At 35.7% G+C, this 18,622-nt stretch overlaps 1 protein-coding gene across 4 annotated transcripts in view; it reads right to left on the reverse strand.

Annotated features, from left to right (window-relative positions):
- NAA16 (N(alpha)-acetyltransferase 16, NatA auxiliary subunit) overlaps positions 1-18,622 on the reverse strand; it is a 71,942-nt gene that overhangs the window by 42,711 nt on the left and 10,609 nt on the right. For all 4 annotated transcript variants that reach the window (XR_004054712.1, XR_749244.2, XR_004054713.1 and 1 more), the window contains exons 5-9: positions 16,775-16,909; positions 15,260-15,413; positions 11,740-11,859; positions 8,881-8,976; positions 2,845-2,951 (exon numbers count right to left, since the gene is read on the reverse strand). Coding sequence is in view for 1 of the 4 variants with exons in the window: in XM_010374505.2 (XP_010372807.1) it covers positions 2,845-2,951; positions 8,881-8,976; positions 11,740-11,859; positions 15,260-15,413; positions 16,775-16,909 (612 nt within the window). In the remaining 3 variants the exon portion in view is untranslated. The remainder of the gene's footprint in view (positions 1-2,844; positions 2,952-8,880; positions 8,977-11,739; positions 11,860-15,259; positions 15,414-16,774; positions 16,910-18,622) is intronic.

Consider the following 18,622-nt stretch of genomic DNA (forward strand, 5'->3'; position numbering starts at 1 on the left):
ATTTGGAAACTTACAAACTATAACTGTTTATCAGACTTCACCTCCTTGAAATCCTTCCTTGAAAGTTAAAAATCCACCTAACTGCCAAAAACAGGTTTCACTGCTGGTTAGAAATGTGCAGTTTTTAAAATGCTTTCATGGGGTGCAGTGTACACTGCTCAGGTGATGGGTGTACCAAAATCTCAGAAATCACCAGTAAATAACTTATCTGTGTAACCACACACCATCTGTTCCCCAAAAACTACTGAAATAATTTCTTTGAAACTACAAAAAAAGTCAAACACAAAACTTACAAAATTTAACTGAAAAATAAATATTAAAAAATAAATAAAATGTTCTCATAAGTAATCACAGATACATGTGGCCAAAATTATTTGAGGAACAGTTCTTAGACTTGCAAATTTTTTCTCACTATACTAAACTGAGATAACTTGAGCTCAATTTTCTGCAGTTTAATTCATTTTGCAAACACACTTGGTCTTCTGGCATTTCTAATAGCATTCTTGTTGCTTGCTTTAAAATTAAACTAAAGAGACAGTTCCTATATGAAACAGTGTATTCTCAGTGCCTTATTCAAAAATATAATTTTCATGCTTTATATAAAATACCAAAAAAAATGTTTAACATTTTTGTAATGGCAACTTTGGATCAATATTGGAAGAATTTTTAAAAAGTAAAAAGCCTATGCCTGTGAACAACACCCTGTGAAAGCCCCGTAATAGCTTAAGAGAAACAAATCCTTTAATGTCCACTGTAGTCAGCAGCTGCTGCTGCAAGACTGTTATAAAAGAAGTACTCTAATTCACATACATTAAGATTTCTTTTTATTTCTGACATTTTATCCAACCTTTCGTCTCTGTCACCCTCACCAAAAAGAACAAAAGAATTTTACCCAATGTTAAATAATCTAGAGAAATTATTGGCAGGCACTGGGTACACGTTTACATAGGAATCAATCACTATTTCTCAAAAAACTGACAGCAGAAACACTGCAGTCAAATAGACCATACAACAGACATTAAAGAATTGTAGGCCCGGTGCGGTGGCTCAAGCCTGTAATCCCAGCACTTTGGGAGGCCGAGACGGGTGGATCACGAGGTCAGGAGATCGAGACCATCCTGGCTAACACGGTGAAACCCCGTCTCTACTAAAAAATACAAAAAACTAGCCGGGCGAGGTGGTGGGCGCCTGTAGTCCCAGCTACTCGGGAGGCTGAGGCAGGAGAATGGCGGGAACCCGGGAGGCGGAGCTTGCAGTCAGCTGAGATCCGGCCACTGCACTCCAGCCCAGGCGACAGAGTGAGACTCCGTCTCAAAAAAAAAAAAAAAAAATTGTAAGGGTTTTGTTTTTGTTTTTGTTTTTTTTTGAGACACCCAGGCTAGAGTGCAGTGGCCGGATCTCAGCTCACCGCAAGCTCCGCCTCCCGGGTTCACGCCATTCTCCTGCCTCAGCCTCCCGAGTAGCTGGGACTACAGGCGCCCCCCACCTCGCCCAGCTAGTTTTTTGTATTTTTTAGTAGAGACGGGGTTTCACCGTGTTAGCCACGATGGTCTCGATCTCCTGACCTCGTGATCCACCCGTCTCGGCCTCCCAAAGTGCTGGGATTACAGGCTTCAGCCACCGCGCCTGGCTTGTTTTTGTTTTAACATAAATGATGTTTTATTCTAATTGGGTACTAGAGATCATCAGTTGTTTCTTTTGTTTATGAAACCTGCTGTCACCGGTAGGAAAATGCCAATCAGCTATATCTCTAACTGATATTTCCAACATTGTATTATTCACAATCAGTGCAAATTTACAAATTATTATGAATCAAAGCTAAATAAATAAAAAATGAAAGAAGCTTAACTAAAAATTGTTTTAGGATTTCTAATAAAATCTTTTCCTTATCAAGCTAGTAACGTTAAAAAACTGACTACAGAAAAGACAACAAGATTTCAGACTTTAATAAGAAGCAACACTTGGAAATAAAAGTATAACTTGCTTTCTATTAACTTTTAATTGTCTTTCTAATTTAAGACCAAGATTTAAGTGCCTATTTTCTTAAAAAAATTTTTTTTTAAGACGGAGTCTCACTCTGTCACCCAGGGCTGGAGGGCAGTGGTGCAATCTCAGCTCAATGCAAGCTCCACCTCCCGGGTTCCTGGCATTCTCCTGCCTCAGCCTCCCGAGTAGCTGGGACTACAGGCGTCCACCACTATGCCAGGCTAATTTTTTTTATTTTTATGAGAGATGGGGTTTCACCATAGATGGTCTCGATCTCCTGACCTCGTGATCTGCCCACCCCGGCCTCCCAAAATGCTGGGATTACAGGCATGAGCCACCACGCCTGGCCTATTTTCTAATTTTAAAAAGCAGAAAGACAATTCTTTATTCAAGAACTAGCTAAATCTGTATTTATTAAAATGCAGCCTACTGATTAAAACTAGTAATTTATACCAGTAATTTGACCAAATTGCATTTTACTGTTGCACTAACTCAATTATCCAAGCTCTAACTTTAAAAGCATGCATAACTAATTTAAAAATCCATAACCGTACCATAAAATAATAATCATAGAATAAATATATACCTTTGGTAACAATGTCAAATTTAAAATGCTACTAAAAGAAGTATACCCATTAAAAATAAACAACCTTTATAATTTTAGTGCTTTCATAAACCCTCTTACTTTGATATTACTTATACTACAGGCATATAATTTCAGTACATTATTAGACTGAAAGTAAAGTAGCATTACTAAAACAGAGAAAATGATTAAGTAAAAGCACATTATTTACATGGACATTTTTCTACAATTTAGTAAAAAGACTAAAGTAAATCTGAATAAATACCAAATTTTACCTTTTCTGTATTGTAATATAAAGATTTCAAAGTAGTAAACAAGGGTGGGCAGCCTTTACTGAAGTTAACCCTCAGGAACTTATCCATTAGTTCTCTAAATCTTTCACCTAGAAACAAAAGCATACTTTGTTATTCTTTGGTTCATGCAAAGGTTCATGCAAACAATTCTTAAAATGATTTTCTAAGTAAAAATAAAGCTCCCTCCTATCCAATTTATAAACCCAAAAAGTCATACAGTTTTAAGTAGAGTAAAAGTTATCAACTATCCATTCTGAATTTAGCACAGTATCAAATATCTTTCCTAATCTCTCACTGACTAGCACACTTAGTCTACAGCTCAAAACCCTGCAATATGCAAAAAGCACTCTGCAGCAGACTATTGTAACCAGCACTATATTCAAGCGATAGCCAAAAGATCTTTTTAAACACTAAGTTGGTATTTACAAATGTCTTCCCAAATCAGCTTGTCATTTACTTCAACATTCATTCATTCATTCCACAATAATGTGTCAAGCACTTACTACATGCCAGGCACTGTTCCAGGTATTGGGGATATAGCAGTGATTAAAATTTAAAAAAAAAAAATTAATTCTACCCTATAGAACTTAACATCTCAGTGAGTGAGGCCAACAATAAAGTAAATTGATGTTAGACATCAGACTGAGCCCTGGGCATTCTAACATTAGAACTAAAATAAACAACCTGTTTGCAACATCAAGTAAATAATTCTTTCATTGCTAAACCCCTACAAATGATTTTTGTCATCACCATTTGAAAGCAGAGAGTATTCAAAGAATTTTAATTTTAAATACAGAGATACAAGAACTTTCTGACAGTATGGACTAATACATAAGCACATGGATTTACCTAATCATTTGGGGAAAAAAAAACACACATATATGTCATGAACGATTTAGCCTCAAGTAGGATGATTGAAATGACCTCCTAAGATTTCTTAATGAATCACAACACTGCACAACAAAATCTAACAACCCAAAATGGTTATTTTTATTCGTTGTGACTGACCATGTTGAACAAAACATGCATGCATACTCAATATAATTAAATGTTATAAAAAAATTTAACTCCATTAACTATAAAGACTGTATTCAGATAATCTCTAATTTCTTAGTAGATCATATACAAAATACTGGGGTGTTTTTGTTTTTGTTTTGAGACAGAGTCTCACGCTGTCACCCAGGCTGGAGTGAAGTGGCCTGGTCTCGGCTCACTGCAACCTCCACCTTCCAGGTTCAAGCAATTCTCCTGCCTCAGCCTCCCAAGTAGCTGAGACTACAGGCGTGTGCCACAACGCCCAGCTAATTTTTGTATTTTTAGTAGAGATGGGGTTTCACCATGTTGGCCAGGATAGTCTCAATCTCTTGACCTCATCATCCACCTGCCTTGGCCTCCCAAAGTGCTGGCATTACAAGTGTGAGTCACCATGCCTGACCAATACTTGTCTTTTGAAAAATCACAGAGGCCGGGCATGGTGGCTCAAGCCTGTAATCCCAGCACTTTGGGAGGCCGAGATGGGCGGATCACGAGGTCAGGAGATCGAGACCATCCTGGCTAACACAGTGAAACTCCGTCTCTACTAAAAAATACAAAAAACGAGACGGGCGAGGTGGCGGGCGCCTGTAGTCCCAGCTACTCGGGAGGCTGAGGCAGGAGAATTGCGTGAACCCGGGAGGCGGGGCTTGCAGTGAGCTGAGATCCGGCCACTGCACGCCAGCCTGGGCGACAGAGCGAGACTCCGTCTCAAAAAAAAAAAAAAAAAAGAAAAATCACAGATTACGAAGACAACATAAAACTTAATCCTGGGTTAAATTACACACCATTGCTTCTTTAAAAATCAAAAATAGTTTCAGAGAACGCATCTTTCCAGTAATTCCTCTGGTGTACAACAAAAGCTAACAAAATTGTGGGAGACTACAAGAGACGCTGTTTCTTAGAGGAATGCAGACTTCTCCACTTAATTGTATGCAACCTTGGGCAAATAACTTGTCCATTAAAAACCTCGCTTTTATCACTGTAAAATGAAGGCAATACCATCACTAGCCTCAACAGTACACTTGTATGGCTCAAATGAGGTAAGATACAACAATAAACAATGTCTTCCACATAGTAATCACTCAATAAATATCTCTTCTCTGATATCTGAGTTAATATTTTAGATTTTAGAGTTTTTATATTTTAGAGTTAATATTTTGTTTTCTATACTTGCAATCAACTGCTGAGAAAACAAGCCTTTTATCTTCACGGCAGAAGCTACTCTGAACTCCTCCTTGGTCAACTTTCTCAGTCTATTCAGATCACATTGCCAAATCTGATTTATTAGATTGTGCAGGTATGAAAAAAATGAGGAAGCTCTTTAAGTGCTGATCCAGGACTAATCTCCAAATATGGAGTTAAGTGAAAAGAAAACCCAGGTTCGCAGCAATCCATCAATCCATGCTACCTCATGTTTGCAAAAAGCAGGGTGGGGGGTGTGACCTTAAACAAATCTACCCACATTTTTGCTCACACATGCACAACATATTTGTAGAAGAATACATTATCAGCTGATCACAATGGATGTCTGCAGGGGAAGTAAACTTAGTTGCCAAGGGACAGACAAGAAAAAGACTTCATGAACTTATAAACTTTTTACCTAATTGGCAACTGTGTGAATTTATCACCTAAACAAGAAGCCCACAAAGCTACCCAACTGCTCAGTCACACACCATATCCCCAAATTACTTATTTATCCATCTCATTTTTTCCATCAATTATTATATGCCTCTTTAGCATTACTGCTCACAAAACAGGTTACCTGAATAATTCTCAGATAGATACATAGTATGATGTCCCCAAAACATGTCCCTGTTTACACTAATTCCTAAAATAATTAGTGTAAACAGCAAGAATAGTCTGTTTCTGATTCACTGGAAATCCATTCTAAATAATGGAGCAAAATTTAATTAGTATTCTATGTTTAATACTCTGGATTATTTCCTTCCCTCTCTCTACCCTTCAGTCAGTCCATAATAGAACATGATGAATTAAACTAATTATTTTGAAAAGTACCTTTATCCCTTCATTATTTTTAGAGCACTTAATATTTTCGGGTGTTAGAAAATTTCCTTATTGTTCTGTGGTATGAAGCCCTTTTATCTAAAAAATGGAAAGGCTTTTTCAAAACTTTCACCTTGTATTCTCAAGATGCATCATTTTTCTTGAGGAAGATCTTATTGCTTTTGATAATGCCAAAATGGCTTTCTAATTGCACATAAAAGCATTTCTAGACAGGCAAAAATATCATGAAATAGTCGGCTTTGCACAGATAAAATTAAATATTTGCATAATTTTATATATATTCACTGGAGCCTTGTAAATACACATATGTCAGAACCTCAAAGCGACGATGACCTTGAAAGCCTATGCCATCAGACTCCTCCACTGAGACCTGTTTTGTAAAAAGATTTTTATGGCATTTCAAAGACAGCATGTCCAAGAGAGTCTAGGATGGTTCCACTTTAACCTAGATCACACTTTACAGTAAAAAAAACTCTAGGCTCCTTCAGTAAAAAATATATTTCCTACCCTATACTGCCACGTATTAAGGGCTTTTAGCAAACTTACATTGCCTATGGAAATAAATGTAGGCAGTATAAATCTGAAGCTCCATGTTCCAAATGAGAAAAAGAGAACAAAGAAGTCTTGTTCGTAATCTTAAAGCTAAGTGAGGTTTCTTTCTTTCCCAAGAAGCATATGAATGCATTTTAAAGCTCCTAAGGAAATACTCCCCCCTACACACAATATATTGTGAAACACAAAATATACCTTGAGACCAATAAAAGGAGGAGAAGTCAGACACTAAAGACCACATATGGTATGATTCTATTTATTTGAAATATCCAAAAACAGGCAAATCCACAGGTACAGAAAGTAGACTGGTGGTTGCCAGCTACTATGGTGGAGGGGTGATAGGGAGTGAAATAGGTATGGGGTTTCTTTTTGGGGTCATGAAAAATTTCTGAAAGCAGACGGAGATGATGGTTGCACAACATGATTAATATACTAAAACACTGAATTGCACACTTTTTAAAAGTGAAGTTTATGGTATATGAATTATATTTCAAAAAAGCTATTATTTTTTAAAACAAAGAGGAGAAGGAAGAAATACAGAAATGTAAACTTAAGCATCTTCCACAAGACACTTTTATTAGGGAAAATACTCCTCACTACGCATATACTCCCATCTTTGAAATTCACAAAGTGTATATTAAAAGCTCTGAGAAGTCCTATAGAAACCTGATAGCTGTGTCTAACCCAGTTTCCCAAACTTACTTGGCTGAAGAACAGCCCAAGCACAAGCACACCAACAACCTCCCCACCAAGCCTATTAATATCCACTTGGACTTAATGTTCCCTGGAAAACATTAGAGAAATCTGCTCTCTGTATTCAACAAAAACAAAACAAAAAAAAAAGGAGGATCAGAAGAATACTACTCTTCATATGTGGAACTGAAATGCAATAGTATAAAATGAATTTTTAAAATCAACTTCTAGCTACTGTCTAATCAAATACATTTCTAAAGGGTATTTCACATATTTCACAAGCCAGTCAACTAAAAAATTTTAATTTTCATCAATCTTTTGGTAAAAATAAACTTATAACCCAAGAATTTAAACAAATATTTGCCACTCTGAGAATATAAAATATACTCCTCACCTCTCCAGAATACGTTTAAGTTATATTAGCTTTGTAGAGTCTGACTTGTATCAAAATACCAGAAGTCCCAATATACAATTCTTACAAATAAAATTAAAGACTTCAACAAAAACATATACTTTTTTAAAAACTCAACAAAGATATCAGCTACCTGAAGAGCTAATATACTGTCTACCTCCTATGTAGCCCAAAAGTAAATGAGTTCAGCTACATACAATAACTTGACTCAAGGTCATGAATATACTATTGTACAATAAAAGCAAATCACAGAATACGTACCAGAGTACTCCTAGTTATATAAAGTACAAAAGCTGTTTTTATTTTCAGGAATACAAAATACATGGAGCTCTAAAAATAAAAGTAATGGCATGATAAAAAGCAAAACTCAGGAAAGTGGCTAACTGAGGGAATGATGACATTCTGTTCTTAAAACACTGTGGTGGGTGCAAATAGCTCACAACTATTTCTTTGAATGTATGCTCAAAAAAGAAGATATAAAACTTCAAAACTATAGCTTGAGCCCAGGGGTTTGAGGCTGCAGTGACTGTGCCACTGCACTCCAGCTTCAGCCTGGTAACAGAGCAAGATCTTGACTCAAAAAAAAAACAAAAACAAAAACAAAAAACTTCAAAGCTTTTACCACTCAAATCATGATACCACATATAATTTGTCACTAATTACAGGGAATTTACCTTCTAAATATGGTGCTTTTTTAAAAGTCACATAAGACAAGCAGTTTTTCTACCAATACATAATATTTGTACATATTTAGGCAGTACATGATATCTTGTTATACACAGAGAACGTGTAATGATCAAGTCAGGGTATTCAGGGTATCTATCGCCTTGATTACTTATCATTTCTATGTGTTGGGAACATTTCAAGTCCTCTCTTGCTATCCTGAAATATAGGATATATTGTTCTTAACTCTAGTCCCCTTACTCTGTAAACACTGAAACTTATTCCTTCTATCTAACTGTATATTTGTACCCATTAACCAACCTCTCTTCATCTCCCCCCTACACCCCCCTTGCCAGCTCTGGTATCTATCATTCTACTTTCTAACTCTATGAGATCAACTTAAGAAAAGCAGTTTTATATTTATATAGATAAGTTCAAAGATTAAAATCAACATTTAGCTACACATTGAAGTATAACACTCTTATTAACATATAAATAATAAATTCACAACTGTTCACTCCCAACTCCAAGACTGCTGTAGACATAAACTCCCTAACAGAAACACGTTTCCAAAATATAAATTAACATTGAGTAATTTCGGCAAATAATTAGTATCATAAAAGACATCCTAATATTACCTGGGACAAGAGTCAAAGGTAATCTTCTGGGTGTAATTGCTTTGGGGTGCTGCTTACTAATTTCTTCATAAATTTGAAGCCTCTCTTCTAAAGTGCCTATTATCAGTAAATATGGGTGAGATTCACAGCATCAAAACTTTTATCCATGGTAAAATGCTAACAAACTTTTAAAATGTTGTTATAAAAAAAATTGCATTAACAATATTAAAGCTGCTTTCAATTTTGGCAAAAATGACATGTAAAACTCTGTGGTGGCAAAATACTATAATGTTAAGTCACTGTTTTAAACTCATCTCCAGAGAAATCCAAAACTTATTTCATCGCAAGATTCTAAATACAACCCAAATCACATATACAAGCCATCACAGACTCAAGATATGCTGCACTTCTCTATATTCCTTTAGCATACAACTCATGGAAAAGAAAATCTTTTTATAATATATCTCTAATAACATATCTTACATAAACACTCTGAACCAAAGAAACCTACATATATCCCCATAAAAGCCTATAATGTCTGCTCATTAGGCTCAAAGGAGCAACAGTTTTAGGATTATTATTGCAAATGTTTAAAATATAAAAAGATAAACTAAACTTCCATGTTAACATTAACACTTAAAATCTTTAATGAAAGTCCATTATCCTTCCAAAAGACAAAATTATACTTCTAACAGAAAGTTGTTATCTTCCCTCCCAAGAGCCACCTAATTTTATAGTACCACATAAAGGATGTATCTATACATAAACTACATGTTACTCTGAAACAACAATATGCAAGCAAACAGGATCTGGGTGTAGTTTATCTTTCTAAAATAATGTCCTGCATAATTCACAAAAAGAGATTTATAAGCTATAAGATAATTTATAGTGGAATTTTAAGAAAACGCAAACCTGTTTTAGAACTATAACGTTTTAAGTAGATCTTAATCCAAATTCTGTCGTCTAAACCACAGAAAAATAACTATCCTAAGAATAACCCTGGGTGCTAGCAGACAAGGTATCTCTGTAGTGAATGTAGTGTTTGTAAGTATTGACACTCAACATTAATATCAAGCATCAAGATTGTAAACACCATGCTTGAAGAGGTGTGATCTTGTTTAGACTCATTCCTTCCCCCAATAATATGTTTTGGAGCTCCAATTTGGTTGGATTTTAAGACCAAAGATATGTGTTGGGGGGGGGGAACCCTCACTCTCTGTTAACAAATTGGAGACTTCACAAAATATTAAAGACCCTTATACTAATACATAAATGCAACTGCATATAAATATTTTTAAAATACTCTCATATTCATGCCTCATCTTAGACAAAGACAAGCACCAAGTATGAAAACAATTCTCCACTACCCTAGATATAACAAGCTGTATAAATGTAATCAAATTAAGACAAAACTAAACATATTCAATACCCTACTTAAAGTCACAAGTTGGAGCAAGTTACCTAAAACAATAAAGTAGTGTAATTAGTTTTGTAATCAATACATTTTACAGTAACCAAGAATCCTGATATATGGAACATATTATTCATTTTAGTAAAACATTAAAATATTTTTATTAATTGTAATGTTACTACTTTAAAGAAAAATCATAGTTAACCCGTTTTCAACCTTCATGCATATGAATTTTGCTGTTTTCTTCAGATTATTACTTTAATCAATATTGTGATTTTAATCATCTTCTTAAAAATATTTAAGAAAATAAACTTTTAACAATTTGCAGTGTATAATTTTAAACATAAAAAGAACATCTGAATTAATTAATACCAGTGAGGATACAACAATTAAACTTTTCTTGTATCTTATACTACTATAAATGAATGTGGGTAGCTACCTATTTACCAAACGGTTTTTTTTTTTTTTTTTTTTGAGACGGAGTCTCGCTCTGTCGCCCAGGCTGGGGTGCAGTGGCAGGATCTCAGCTCACTGCAAGCTCCGCCTTTCGGTTTCACGCCATTCTCCTGCCTCAGCCTCCCGAGTAGCTGGGACTACAGGCGCCCGCCATCTCGCCCGGCTAGTTTTTTTTTTTTTTGTATTTTTTAGTAGAGACTGGGTTTCACCGGGTTAGCCAGGATGGTCTCGATCTCCTGACCTTGTGATCCGCCCGTCTCGGCCTCCCAAAGTGCTGGGATTACAGGCTTGAGCCACCGCGCCCAGCTTTACCAAACTTTTTAAATTTAAAAATTCTAAAAAAAAAAAAAAAAATTCTGCTGTTTCAACATCTTTGAGCCAGTTTCATAATTATTTCAGGAATACATTTATTCATGAGTAAATATGATTTTAGGAATATTAACAGTTCCTACCAACACTTAATTATGAAAATATCACAAAATCTTGGACTGATACTAGATTTCTAAAAAGGGTCAGTTACCTAATTTCAAAGGAAGATACGTAACATTTTGCTCTACACAAATTAGCCTAGTTTGAAATCAAAGCAAATAACCCTCAACAGTAATTGACCCAATTCTTATTATTTAGAAGTTGAGGGTAATGAATGTCTAATGGTTTTAAAATATTAAATAGTTACAACACTTCCCAGAAAGCGAATGCTCATTTTCTTTCCCATGTCTCTACTCTAAATAGGGTATTTTTTTTTGTTTGTTTTGGTTTCGCTTTGTTTTGTTTTTGCCTCACCTCCCAATACCATAACAGGTAAAGGTCAAGGAACCTAAAATATCTGCAAGCACTTACACTTAAGTGTAACTATTTGAATTCATTTTCACTCCCATATTTAACCTATAATTTTACTAAATGGAAAAATGAATACTAATGCTAAAATTGTTTGTTCTCAAATATTATTACAACTTTACATTTTATTATACTTCAAACAGTAGTTATGGGAAAAAAGAAAAATCATTACATACTAATTTGTAGTGCTTTTTCCAAGCCTTCATAATAACACCAATTTTCTGCATTCCGATCAATCAAGTTTTTGAACACTTCACTGGCTTCTTTTAATCTTCCCAATTTCAACAGTATTTCCCCTGAAATTAAGTTTAAAGACATATTCATTTTAAACATTAAATATCTATCTGACCCCAGGGACTTCACGAAGCATTATCAATGAAGAGATCGTTAAAAAGACAGAACTCTGTATGCTTCCCCTTTGGACGTGTAGCAGTTTATGCAACTAATAAGCATAGCTTGCCTTCAGAAGTGAACTTTCATTTTTGGCTCCCTCTTACACTCCAAACACATATGTAGGACATTAATTTGTTAGTAAAAAAACTTTTGCATTACACACATATCATACACACACAAACACATCAAAATTAGACTGGCAAGTAATTCTAGTGAAACATTCCTATCTTCCTACTAGAAGATTTGAATATATCTTTCCTATCAGTTCATATATTAATTCTCCACTCAATTCTCATTGTTTCAAGATCACTAAAACTGGAGAAGCTTAACTCAGTGAAATTATAACACTAAACACCGCTTTATAACAGGAAACCACACAAGCCATGTTCATGTACAGGTTAGCTGAGTGGGTCGGTAAAAGGTCAAATCCTTTTACTAAGCCACACAAATTAGGAGGAGGTGTGGAGAATGAGGACCCAGACCTCTCTAATACAATGGAAACACACCTAATCTAAGATAAAGGGGAGAGTCTCAAAAAAGAACACACCCCAGCTTCCTGCCCTCAAGATTATTCATTCCCCAAACAATCTATTTCAAACAACCTTTTAAAATGTCTTCAAGTCATACTATTTCTCCTTTCATCATGTTGGAGGAGGCAGTACATTATAGCAGGTTTTATGTCCTATTATTTTACTATTTTTATATATCACTCAAACTCTACAATTAGACTGAACTAGGAATAATTACCAACTCCACCACTAACTAGCTTTGTGACAGGGAGAAAAGTGGGTAGTTAGCACACTGCCTGTCACATAATGAATACATACAAATATCTGCTACTGAAAACTTTAAATATGCCCAATTCCTCCACGATTATCTTCTGGCCAATTTTTACCCTGCTTATCCTAGATATAATAAGACAACAGCATATTTTTCATTTTCAAAAAACATCTGTTATTTGCTACTACCATGAAGCAAAGGAATGCACAGGACAAATATATATATGTATATACACACACCTACATATTCATAAATAAGCGGAAATCTCCAACTTTTAAAGCTTTTTAAAGGATCGTAAAAAGTTAATGACCACAAAGAAAACTGTGAATATCAAAGGTCTCTGGACCTGCAAAGTTCAGTGAAAATTGAAAAATAATACCATGATCTGTCTCTGTAAATAATACAAAGCATGAGCTATGTATTCAAATTAATGGCCCCCAAATTACCCTCACTAGCAATATAAGGATAAATGTGACTACAGGCAATGTGCAGATTTATTTTTGTTTTTTGAGACAAGGTCTTGCTCTGTCATCCAGGCTGAAGTGCTAGTGGCACAATCACAGCTCACTGCTGCCTCAACCTCCCAGGCTCAAGCAATCCTCCCTTCTCAGTCTCCCAAGTAGCTGGGACCACAGGCATGAACCACCACACCCAGATAATTTTTTAATTTTTTGTAGAGATAGAGTTTCACTATGTTGCCCAGGTTGGTCTTGAAATCCTGCACCTCAAGCAATCCTCCCGCCTCAGCCTCCCAGTGTTGGGATTACAGGTATGAACCACCATTCACGGCCTATACTAACTGGAATTAATTTCACTGTACCATATTTACTTTTCAAAAAATGCATTCCCTATTTGTTTTTATTTTTAAGATTAAATAAACTAACCTAACTGCATTCCCTATTTTTTTTTAAGATTAAATAATCTAACTTATGGATTATATTGAATGCATTTCCTATTGATGCTACAGGACAAATATCAAGAAAGAGAAACAGCAACCCAAGGGAGTTAAGATTTAATCAGGAAACGACAATAATATTTCAGAAAGGAAAAATAATTGCCTTTTTTCCTCTTTGCTCCCATCAATAAGTAATGGAACAAGATAGAAATCAGAATATTTGATTATTTACCCATATTTTTATCAATAACTTTTAAAAGTGTCATTAATATTGGTATCAATATTAATTACAATAAAAAATAAATCACTCCTGTGCTATACATTAACCAGAAAGAGTATACTGGTTAAAAGTAAGAAGCTCATGAAAAGGCATGGGAAAAAGAGCATATATTACTAAGTGAAAGAAGCCAATCCTTCTCAGGCAAGAAATGATCTGGCAAAAATAAAACTAATCTGAAAAGGCTACATACTGTATGATTGCAACTATATGACATTTTGGAAATGGCAAAACTATGCAGAGGCTTGCCAGGGGTTTGCAGGAGTGAGGGATGGAAAGGTGAAACAAAGGATGTTTAGGGCAGTGAAACTACTTTGTATAATACTATAGTGGTGAATACATGTCATTATACATTTGTCAAAACCCATAAAGTGTGACAGTGGGAAAGGCTGTGGGTATACAGGGATATATGGCAACTCTCTGTACCTTTTTCTAGATTTTACTGTGAATCTAAAACTGTCCTGAAAATGTCTGTTTTTTAGAAAAAAGTAAGGGCTCTGAAGTCAGAAGGATGTGTTGATGTGCTTAGACACTATAACTCTACCACTTAAAAAGCTGGATGACTTTGGGCAAGTCCTTAACCTCTCTAAGCCTCAGTCTCTTCCACTATAAAATGGGGTTGATAAATAGTATCCATCTTAAAAGCGCTAAAAAATTAAATGAAATAAAGCGGTGTAAGCAATTACCATACTCAAATAGAAGAAGAGTTTTAAAATATATATTAGCTATTATTTTTATTAAGCTTCAGACTTCAGAGGTCCTACAACTGTATGAAACTTTAGTTCTAAACTATTATTTTAGCTGGACAATTTAATACAATATTGCTCAGGTAAAGAGAACTAATGAGCAAAGCTTTGTGAAAATTTTTTTTGACCCTCTGTTGATGAATGCTGTTAAAACTATAGGGATCCTGTCTTCATAATTAGCTCATGATGAAAATAAATGACCTTTGTGTTTATGATGATCCCAGTATCATCAATTATGGTTCTCACTGTATTTAATTAACTATATATGGATATACAGAGATACAAATTCAATATGAAGGCAGAATAATATACCGCTTAAGGGAATGAAATCTGGATTCAAATCCAGCACTCTCCAGTTTACTAAACTGTATGACTTGGGGTTAGTCAATCTCTCAGTTCCTCAGTTCCCCTCATCTCCAAAATAGATATAATAACTACAACATAGGGTTGTTATGAGGATTAAACTAGTTAATAATGGCTTAATAATAAAGTGTTTGGAACCTTGCCAGATACATAACAAGTGTCATGTAAGACTTAGGAGAGAATAAAATATGCAGCTTTTTGTTTTCTGTTTGAGGCCATTAAAAAAAGGGAAGCCAACTTACCTTTAATTTCTTCCACCAAAAGTTTATCACATATTTGTTTCTCATATGTTTCTATATGTTCCAAAGATTCCTGAAATAGATCTGCCTCTCTCATCACTTGATTCTGGTATAGTATCAGTTCACTATATTCATAATCTATTTTGTTTGGAGGAACCTGAAAAAAAAATGACCAAATTACTTTATTTGTATAATTATATAAAGCAGTTACAGACCTTTAATTAAACTGTCTTCTCAGGAGAGTCATTCACACAAACAAGAAAGGAGAGTCATTCACACAAACAAGAAGGCAACTCACAAGCAGATATAAACAGAAGAGTGATTAACAGCACCAAAAATGAATGCATTATTTAAAACAAATAATGGGGTGGGACTTCTGTCTACCCCAAGTGATACAGGTCAACAAATCCTACATACAAATATAAAAATGGTTGAAATACTACAGAATCTACAAAAAAAAAAAAAACCTACTAGAATTAATAAAAGTGTTTAGCAAGGTCACAGAATAAAAGATCAATGAAGAAAAATCAATTACAGGTATACCTTGGAGATACTGTGGGCTTGGTTCCACACCACCACAATGAAGTGAGTGACACAATTTTATGGTTTCCCAGTGCATGTTAAGTTCCATTGGCCGGGCACGGTGGTGCACGGCTGTAACCTCAGGTCTTTGGGAGGCTGAGGTGGGTGGATTACCTGAGGTCAGGAATTCAAGACCAACCTGGCCAACGTGGTGAAACCGCGTCTCTACTAAAATACAAAATTAGCCTGGTGTGGTGCCGCATGCCTGTAATCCCAGCTACTCAAGAAGCCGAGGCAGAAGAATCGCTTAAGCCCAGAGGTGGAGGTTGCAGTGAGCTAAGATCGTGCCACTGCATTCCAGCCTGGGCAACAAGAGTGAAACTCAGCCTCAAAATAAAAACTAAACTAAAAAAGTTTTATTAACACTATACTATAGTCTATTAAGCATGCAGCAGCATTATGTCTTAAAAAAACAACGTTGCCAGGCACAGTGGTACACCCGTAGGCCCAGCGATCCTCCTGCCTCATGCCTCAGTCTCTGGAGAAGTCCTAGCTAGGATTTCAAGTCCTAGTCGTAGCCTAAGAGTTCAAGACTGTAGTGCATAGCCACAGCACTTCTGCTTTGGCAACACAGTCAGACCTTGTCTCAAAAAAAAAGTAAAGAAAAGAAAATAGAAATTGGCCAGGCACAGTGGCTCACACCTGTAATCCCAGCACTTTGGGAGGCCGAGACAGGTGGATCACGAGGTCAGGAGTTCGAGACCAGCCTGGGCAACATGGCAAGACCTCGTCTCTTAAAAAACAAAACAAAACAAAACAAAACAAAACAAAACAAAACAGAAGAAAAATCCTACATTTTAACTGTTTCCAATTATGTAAAAAAGTTTTCCAGTTTTCCATAGGTCTCAAATACTTCAATTCACATTTGAGGGCAGGGACAATTAAGAAGTCAACTACTCCGTTTGTGAAGGTAGAAGAAAACATTAAAATTCTTACTTGCTGAGTTTGTCTAAACTCTTCCAACAGTTTTAAGGCCATATCATAATCTTTCAGCAAATGGTATGCAATAGCATATCCAATCCACGAAGCACGCTGTGTGGGGCGCAACTGAAGAAGCTGGTATCTTGTCTCCTAAAAAAATACGTTTTAACTTGCTAAACATTCTCATTATTTCATTAGTTTTAAGAAAACAATCTAACCTTTAACACATTTCTAATGAACTATATCAACAAAGATCAGTTTCAGCATAAAATAGAAGTACTTTTTATGTTTCTCACCTAAATTACTAAAGTTCTAGAATATCCTGTAATAGTCACTGTGAGGCTGTCACTGAAACATCTTTGGGGCCCACACCTTTGGACTGCCTTATTAAATTACCTTTAAATAATGAATTTTTTTTTTTTTTTTTTGGTAACTAAACATTCTGTAAGAAGACTAAGATGGTTTTTTATTAAACTACATTTTGCTACTTACAAAACTATTATATGAATTACATGTATTTACAGTGTAAATACATTGTAATAATTGGCCAGATACAGGACAGACACAGCCAGGGGAAACACCCAAACATCTGACTATCCCTTATTTTTACTGTTGCATCTCTGTCATTCCCAAATCCTTTATTAAAGTGTAGGTCAGTATTATTTTCTCTGCCAACTCTTGGCGTTACCCGGGGCAAATGCAAAACTAATGTGTATCACCCATCCCACAATCTATCCTCTAAGTCCCAAGATTTTCTAATCTTTAATGATTTTCTCCTCCACTCCACTCAGAGGCCCACTCCCACAGCCATACCCTAGAAGTTACTGCCACCCAGAAATCATAAATTTAGGTATCTCACTCTCTACCCACAGCTCCCATGCTGCCAACACTATCATTTGGTGACATTCCTACTCTTGTTCTTTGACACCACCAGCATCTATACTTCCTGGGTCCTTCACACTTTCACCATCAGCTCTCCTTTTTTTCTTTTAGAGACAGAGTCTCCCTATGTTGCCCAGGCTGGACTAAACTGACCTCAAGCGATCCTCCTACATCAGCCTCTCAAGTAGCCAGGACTAAGACATATAATACCAGGCCTAGCTCTCTTTCAACTTAATTTATTTCACAGTCCACTTTAGCAACCACTGTTTGGCCAATATTCTTAATTTCTATGCCTCATTCCTAAAGATAACTGATTTTAACTCCAACTGCATCTAAGCTGCTAAGCACAGCTGAAGAAAAAAATACACACTTTGAAGAGTGGTGCCATTATTATTACTAAGTTCAGCAGAGCCCTTAAAGTGGCTGCAAAAATCTAGGCATGGGGTATGAGGGCTTATATGGCAAAAATCTAGGCATGGGGTACGAGGGCAAAAGAAGTGTATAAATAATGTATTTAAAGAAAACTGTTAGAACCCAGTGGCCTCCTTCTCGTAAGAAAGTAAGAGAATTCCATGTTGGACATAGTGATTCTAGGATACTAAGTGGAATAAGCACGTGGAGAAGTCCAGGAGAGAGTTGAAAATGCAAATCTGAAGAGGTCTGAACTACAGAAAGACTGATTTATGGTAACCCTTCTAACATTTTTAAAATATCTACTAACCAATAATTTTTAAAAGCTACTTTTATGTTTAGGTTTCAATTATAAAAGCCCTATTAGTTTACCAAATTTGTAAACATCAAACCTACAAATAATCTAGTATAGCAGCTGCACACAGAAATTCCGGTTAAACTAGGCATAGTGGCTCATGCCTATAATCCCAGCACTTTGGGAGGCTGAGGTGGGAAAATCACTGGAGCCTAGGAGTTCAAGACTAGTCTGGGTAACATAGCAAGACCTTTTCTCTTTTTTAAAAATAATTA

Source organism: Rhinopithecus roxellana, chromosome 18 (assembly GCF_007565055.1).
Source record: "Rhinopithecus roxellana isolate Shanxi Qingling chromosome 18, ASM756505v1, whole genome shotgun sequence".
Taxonomy (NCBI): domain Eukaryota; kingdom Metazoa; phylum Chordata; class Mammalia; order Primates; family Cercopithecidae; genus Rhinopithecus; species Rhinopithecus roxellana.